Source organism: Coregonus lavaretus (genome assembly GCF_964263955.1).
Source record: "Coregonus lavaretus genome assembly, contig: HAP1_SCAFFOLD_458, whole genome shotgun sequence".
NCBI lineage: Eukaryota > Metazoa > Chordata > Actinopteri > Salmoniformes > Salmonidae > Coregonus > Coregonus lavaretus.
Window position 1 is genome coordinate 548 of NW_028156245.1, and position 7,870 is coordinate 8,417.

Genomic DNA, 7,870 nt, shown 5'->3' on the forward strand with positions numbered 1-7,870 from the left:
AGAACAGACAGCATATTCGTAAGTTAAAGTGTCATTCAACACCAGCACATACTGTAAGTTCTTGTGAATCAGCTTTGTAAATCAAAGATGGGCAAGTCTGCACTTTCATCCTATATTCATTGTATTATAACAAAAAAATCTAAATTAGAGGAGCACAGAGCCATAACTAATCAAAATGTGCCGGTGTCCAAATACTTTCTGTGTTATCTGTCTAGATATCCAATATACTTTTTTTCTTCAATACAGTTGACCAAAGCTATGCTTGGATACAAGACTGATGACTCAATAACCAGCATTGACAACAGTGAAGATGATTATGTCCCAAGGTCATCAGAGGAAGACGATTCCGATGAATTTTCAGAACCAAAGACAAGGGTGGACAGCAGTAAACACGATGATCTAGTCTCAGAGGGAGACAGTTCAGATAAATTAGCGGGTGTCAAGAGAAAGAAGCAATACAAGAAGACTATCAAGAGATGCAGAAGTTCCTTGTCACGCTCTGGTTCCGGGACTTGGTATTTTAGCCAGAGTGTGTTAAGTATTGTTGTGTTTGGGTTGGTTGGGTGGTTATTGGTTGTTTCTGTGTTTGGTTGAGTGACTCCCAATCAGTGGTAACGAGTGTCAGCTGTCGGCTCGTTATCTCTGATTGGGAGCCATATTTAAACTGTCATTGTTCACCTTGGGGTTGTGGGTTTTTGTTCTATGTTCAGTCGGTGTAACTGAGGACGTCACGGATCGTGTTTTGTTTTGTCGTGTGTTTCATCATTAAAATCATCATGTTCACTCCCAACGCTGCGCTTTGGTCGTACTTCATAGGCGATCGTGACATTCCTCAGAAGAAAACAGCTCAAATGGAGAATCAGAACTCAAGAGAATGAAGCGATACGAAAATACTTATAAGAGATGTACTAGTTCCCCAAAGTCGAACACTAGCAGTGAATCATTGCTTGTAATGAATGTCTCAGAAGTAGATGGATCCAAAAAGTACCACCAAAAAAAGCACTTCTGTCTGTTTTGCGAGCAACCGCAATCCAAAATCGCCCGTCATTTAGAACATAAACATGGGGATGAAATGGAAGTAGCTACTGCACTTCAGTTTGCAAAGAAGTCAAAAGCTAGGAGACTTCAGCTGAATCTCCTTCGCAAGAAGGGGAATCGGGCACACAACATTCAGGCACTTAAAGAAGGAAAGGGGGTTTTGGTACCATGTAAGCAAACAAGTGATGACAAGAGCAATCACCAGGACTATCAGCATTGTTTTGCCTGCCATGGGCTCTTTAAACGCAAATCTATGTGGAGGCATGTGGCAAGGTGCACACTAGCACAAAATGTTCGTAAGGAGATGCCTGGCAAAACCAGAATCCAGGCACTCTGTGCTAGTGCTCAACCGGTTGCTAAAGGAGTCAGCGAGAAGGTCTGGAAACTGGTGAGTAACATGGCTCAAGATGATGTAGCCCATGCAGTAAAAGAAGACAGATACATCTTGGCATTGGGTGAAAAAATTTACAACAAGAAAGGGGAGAACCCCTCACAACACCAGCACATTCGTCAAACTTTGCGAGAACTAGGGAGACTCGTGATTAAAGGTAGAAAGGTGACACCACTGAAAAAGATGAAGGATTATATCAACCCACAACACTTCCAATACATCATAAAAGCTGTCAAAGAAGTGACTGGCTTTGATGAAAAGACAAACAAATTTGAAAAAGCAACCTTGGCCACAAAGCTTGGGCAAAGCATCCAGAAAATTGCAGACGTCATGGAGGGTGAAGCTCTTATTACCCAGAATGAAGAAAAGTTTAAGCTAGTCCGAGACCTCCAAGGCATCTACCGTCTTCGCTGGAATGAAATGATCTCTTTTGCTGCATATCGTACACGAACAGAGGAAATGGAACGCACCGCAGCTTATTCCATTAGCAGATGATGTTAAAAAAATGGACATGTACTTAGATGAAAAGCAGAAACAATACTACAACCAACTGTGCGATGAGAAAACCTCAAGAAAATGGTGCAATCTAGCAAAAGTGATACTGGCTCAGATGATTATCTTCAACAGGAAAAGAGAGGGAGAGGTGTCAAAGATGTCTGTGGCAACATTTCACTCCAGGGACAAATCCCCACTTAACAAAGATGTTGCAGTGGCGCTAACAGAGGTTGAGAGACTGCTCTGTGCGCATTTTGAACGCATCGAAACCTGTGGGAAGCGTGGCAGGAAGGTGCCTGTAATCCTCACTCCAGTGATGGTGGAATCTTTAGAGCTGCTTATCAAAGAGCGGTGCTCATGTGGAGTGAGCGAAGGTAATATCTACTTATTTGCCAGGCCAGGATATGATACACATTTTCGGGGGAATGACTGCATCCGCGTCTATGCCAAACAATGTGGTGCCAAGTTACCTGAAGCATTGTCATCAACTAAACTACGAAAACAGGTTACCACCCTCTCTAGAGTGTTAAATCTCAATGATACAGAACAGGACCAGTTTGCTGACTTCTTGGGTCATGACATTCGGATTCATCGAATGTTCTACCGTCTTCCAGAGGGAACGCTTCAGTTGGCAAAAATAAGTAAAATACTGATGGCGTGTGAACAGGGCAGATTGGCAGAGTTCAAGGGGAAAACTCTGGATCAAATAACCATCAGCCCCAGTGGTAAGTTTACCCCCAGTGTTTAGTTTAATGGCAAAATGTTTACACTTTGATTTGTTTTGCGCAGATTTAGCTTGCCTCAATTTACCATTCTTCTTTTGGCTGTCTTTTACAAACTGTTATGTCTGAAGAAATGGATGCTGCAGCCACTGATTGCGCATCAGAGAGTGACTCTGAGAGAGAGGAGTCGTCTGAAAAATCCTATGAAGGAAATCTGACAGGTATGCCTATACCTTACATACACATGGACCTATTCTTAATTACAATGTACTGTTGGAAAATGACATGATTTCCACTGATATTTTCCAGGAGAGATGTCAGCAATTCGGGCCAAACAGCCAATGACCAAGGGAAAGCTGGGACAAAAGAGAGGCCCACACGGTAAGCATGTTTCCTGCTGCCTTCAGTCAGTGCGTTTTCACTCTGTAGTGTCAACCTATGGCTGTACTGTGCTGGTCCAGATCAATTCTGTCCTCATCAGTTAGTGTATTTCCAACCATGCCAGCACAGAACGGTTGAGTTTGGATTGTACACAAGTCAAGACATTAGATCTGGAATTAGTGTGTCAGGATAGATGATAACACAGAAGGATTACCACACTTTAGATTGTTTTTCTTGGAGGTAGGGAACTTGATTTAATACTTATTGCTTTTATTAGAAGGTTTACATTGCAAACAGATTGTTGGGCTTAGATTCCATACAGATTGAGTCTGCCTTGATGTCAGCATTGCACATTCTTCTCTCACACGCTTATCTATGTAGTTATTTAGTTAGGATTGTTAGCTTAACTTCAACACACTCACTGAATATACAGCTGCAACCTTGTAGAGTTAATAGAAAGAGAGGTTCAAGTTCATTGTAGTCATCCTTTTAATTTTTGTAATTTTTTTGTGGCCTAATGTAGTCATGTATAATGCAATCTCTTTCCAAAGGTGCCAAAGGAACAAAAAGGTATTGGTCGACAATAGAGGTGGATGCAGTTGAAGATTCCTTGATGAATTTTATCCGAATGGGAAAAACGCCTGGAAAACAAGACTGTGAGAAATGCATTGCTGCTTCTCCCCAAGCACTAGTAAACAGAGACTGGAGAGCGGTGAAGTTCTATGTACACAACAGAATAATTGCAGATCAGAGAAAATAAGTGTAGACTATGGTTCTGCTCTATCCAGATTTTAATTTCTTATATAGTAGCTACCAACTGAATGTCACTTTTGTTTTCTTTGTGATCTTGGGTTTCTTAGCCTGTATTACATTGGAGAAATTAAAGTCCTTAAATGGTTATTCCTTAGTTCTTAAGGTTCCTGAGAGAACTCGGTTCTGCTTTATAAAAGAAGTTCTTATGAATGTTTCATATATACAGTTGAAGTCGGAAGTTTAAATACACCTTAGCCAAATACATTTAAACTCAGTTTTTCACAATTCTTGACATTTAATCCTAGTAAAAATTCCCTGTCTTAGGTCAGTTAGGATCACCACTTTATTTTAAGAATGTGAAATGTCAGAATAATAGTTGAGAGAATGATTTATTTCAGCTTTCATTTCTTTCATCACATTCCCAGTGGGTCAGAAGTTTAGATCCTACCAAATACTAATTGAGTGTATTGCCTTTAAATTGTTTAACGTTTCGGGTAGCCTTCCACAAGCTTCCCACAATAATTTGGGTAAATTTTGGCCCATTCCTCCTGACAGAGCTGGTGTAACTGAGTCAGGTTTGTAGGCCTCCTTGCTCGCACACGCTTTTTCAGTTCTGCCCACAAATATTCTATAGGATTGAGGTCAGGGCTTTGTGATGGCCACTCCAATACCTTGACATTGTTGTCCTTAAGCCATTTTGCCACAACTTTGGAAGTATGCTTGGGGTCATTGTCCATTTCGAAGACCCATTTGCGACCAAGCTTTAACTTCCTGACTGATGTCTTGAGATGTTGTTGGTGTTCTTCGGCTTGCAAGCGTCCCCCTTTTTCCTCCAAACATAACGATGGTCATTATGGCCAAATATTTTTGTTTCATCAGACCAGAGGACATTTCTCCAAAAAGCACGATCTTTGTCCCCATGTGCAGTTGCAAACCGTAGTCAGACTTTTTTATGGTGGTTTTGGAGCAGTGGCTTCTTCCTTGCTGAGCGGCCTTTCAGGTTATGTCGATATAGGACTCGTTTTACTGTGGATATAGATACTTTTGTACCTGTTTCCTCCAGAATCTTCAAGGTCCTTTGCTGTTGTTCTGGGATTGATTTGCACTTTCCGCACCAAAGTACGTTCATCTCTAGGAGACAGAACGCGTCTCCTTCCTGAGCGGTATGACGGCTGCGTGGTCCCATAGTGTTAATACTTGCGTACTATTGTTTGTACAGATGAACGTGGTACCTTCAGGCGTTTGAATATTGCTCCCAAGGATGAACCAGACTTGTGGATGTCAATTTTCTTTTCTTCTGAGGTCTTGGCTGATTTATTTTCATTTTCCCATGATGTCAAGCAAAGAGGCACTGAGTTTGAAGGTAGGCCTTGAAATACATCCACAGGTACACCTCCAATTGACTCAAATGATGTCAATTAGCCTATCAGAAGCTTCTAAAGCCATGACATCATTTTCTGGAATTTTCCAAGCTGTTTAAAGGCACAGTCAACTTAGTGTATGTAAACTTCTGACCCACTGGAATTGTGATACAGTGAATTATAAGTGAAATAATCTGTCTGTAAACAATTGTTGGAAAAATTACTTGTGTCATGCACAAAGTAGATGTCCTAACTGACTTGCCAAAACTATAGTTTGTTAACAAGAAATTTGTGGAGTGGTTGAAAACCGAGGTCACCTTTGGAGTGACTAAGGTTCTCCTGAATACTTCAAGGGTTTTTCAAGTTTGGAAGCCTGCTGATGACTTTGAATGTTACACAAAAATAAAAAACATTTTCCTAAACTATTCATCTGTTACTTGGATATATTGAATCCATTACTGAAATGGTTGTTCCAGTTTAAATACTTTACAGAAAAACTACACTAGAGCCGTTGCGTTGCCATCCGTGTCGCATCATTGTGGCATTCTACCTGCTACACTAGAAACAAACCAAAATCGATTCAAATTTAAACTTGTTACAGTTTTTCTCAATTGCTTACAAACAAATACTGGTACTTGAGACACAATGACCACAACATGTAACTCATGCACCAACCCCCTGAACCAATTCTGCTAAACTACAAGCACAATTCCTGCTTTACACTCAAATTGCAGTTCTACAACACACTCTTTTCAAAACACTACACACAAATCTTTGCATTTGGCACAATTTTCATGCAGAAAATCTCTTGTTTTCACAATGAACACACTGCCATTCAAATATGCACACTGACTCATCACATGGGCAAACACCCGTCACACAGTTTTACAATTAGCAATCAGAGCTTTAGCATAAAAGGGCAACAGGTGAGCTCTTCTGTTTTGGAGCAATGGATGCCAACATTGGAAACAGAGGCAGAGCCAGAGGAGTGAGAGTAAGAGGAGGAGGACGGGGAGGACGAGGACGAGGACGAGGAAGGCCAAGGACGGTAATCTCTGATGAGATCCGAGCCACTTTGGTTGATCATGTGGTCAACCATGGTCTAACAATGAGGGAGGCTGGGCAAAGAGTACAGCCAACTTTGAGCAGGTGCAGTGGAGCACCGGTTCATCTTCATTGATGAGGTTGGATTCAACCTCACAAAAAGAAGAAAGAGGGGAAGGAATATCATCGGCCAGCGTGCCATTGTTCAAGTCCCTGGCCAGCGCGGAGGGAACATCACAATGTGTGCAGCGATTACCCACCACGGCGTCATCCATCACCATGCTACCCTTGGCCCCTACAACACCGCCCATCTGATCACGTTCCTGGACACCCTACACAACACACAAATTCCACCAGATCAGGTAGATGGCCCAGAGCAGCTCAGGTACGTTGTCATTTGGGACAACGTAAGTTTCCACAGGGCTGCTCTGGTTCGTAACTGGTTCACTGCCCACCCACGCTTTTTAGTTGTTTATCTCCCTCCATATTCTCCATTCCTCAATCCTATTGAGGAATTTTTTTCTGCCTGGAGATGGAAAGTGTATGACCGAAATCCACAAACGCGTATACCTCTTCTCCAAGCTATGGAAGACGCATGTGGAGATATAGCAGCTGATGCTTTTCATGGCTGGAATCGCCATGCTAGGCGATATTTCCCCCGCTGCTTGGCCAGGGAAAACATTGCTTGTGATGTGGATGAGGTGCTGTGGCCAGACCGCAACAGAAGAGAGGATGCAGCATTTATTATTTTTACTGTAATTGTATACATTAAATTCTTCTGTTTTGTATGTAAACCACTGTATGTGTAACTTTGTGTTGGTTGGGAATGGGATGTACACTGTGTACATTGTTTTTGTGGGAAAAATGAAATATATTTGTTACCGTGTATTTGTGTGTTCTGAGTATAATAACAATATTCTCAAATATTTTACAACACACTTATGTTTGTACTGTCTGTAGTAATGGCAACACTGAACCAAAAAAAGGCCTAAGTCATTATGATGAATGGAGAAGAAGTGTTTTCCGTTCATCATAGTGTTTTACATTGAGCACATCAGTGTTCAACTGGTTCTTATAAATGTCTATTCATATGATGGTTTGTGTGTGTCATTTGAAAACAAAATACCATTTTGATAAGAAATAACATGGTTTTGAATGTAAAGTTTCATTTTGCTGGAGAATTGAGGGGTTTTGCCCATTGTGTGTGTGTTATTTGATTTGTGTGTAGAGTTCTGAGAATATGAGGCATGCTTTCAGAAAATGTGTGTAAACAATCGAGAAAAACTGTAATTATTGTACGCTTCCTTTAGGCGCAACGCAGGCAGTTGGATGCTTTCATAGATTTCATAGGCGGCATTCCCTTCATGGCTGATGGCAATGCATTATAATGCAATGTACGGTCTCAATTAGGTGGTAAAATTTCAAGTGTACTTTTTTCAAGGAGTAAGTCACTTTAAGTGATTTCCTGATTATAGATTTTTTTTCAAACTCATGAGTGTAATTTCTGTGCTCCTATGATGTCTGGAAAGCATTGTCCTCGAAAGGTAGGTATTTAAGAGGGGTCCTTAATTGGTTACAAATACAAGACTGTGTGTGTGTGTGTGTGTGTGTGTGTCGTGTGTGTGTGTGTGTGTCCAGTGTGTGTGTCCAGTGTGTGTGTGTGTGTGTGTGTGTGTGTTTGTCCA

General features: G+C 41.3%; 1 protein-coding gene across 1 annotated transcript; it reads left to right on the forward strand.

Moving 5' to 3' along the window:
* The first annotated feature begins 834 nt into the window (after positions 1-834).
* LOC311126559 (uncharacterized protein) lies at positions 835-3,938 on the forward strand. Its single transcript, XM_084200552.1, has 4 exons — positions 835-2,649; positions 2,778-2,867; positions 2,956-3,027; positions 3,579-3,938. Exons 1-4 carry the CDS (start codon positions 1,935-1,937, stop codon positions 3,785-3,787), a joined length of 1,086 nt encoding a protein of 361 aa, XP_084056678.1. The 5' UTR covers positions 835-1,934; the 3' UTR covers positions 3,788-3,938.
* Positions 3,939-7,870: the final 3,932 nt, after the last annotated feature.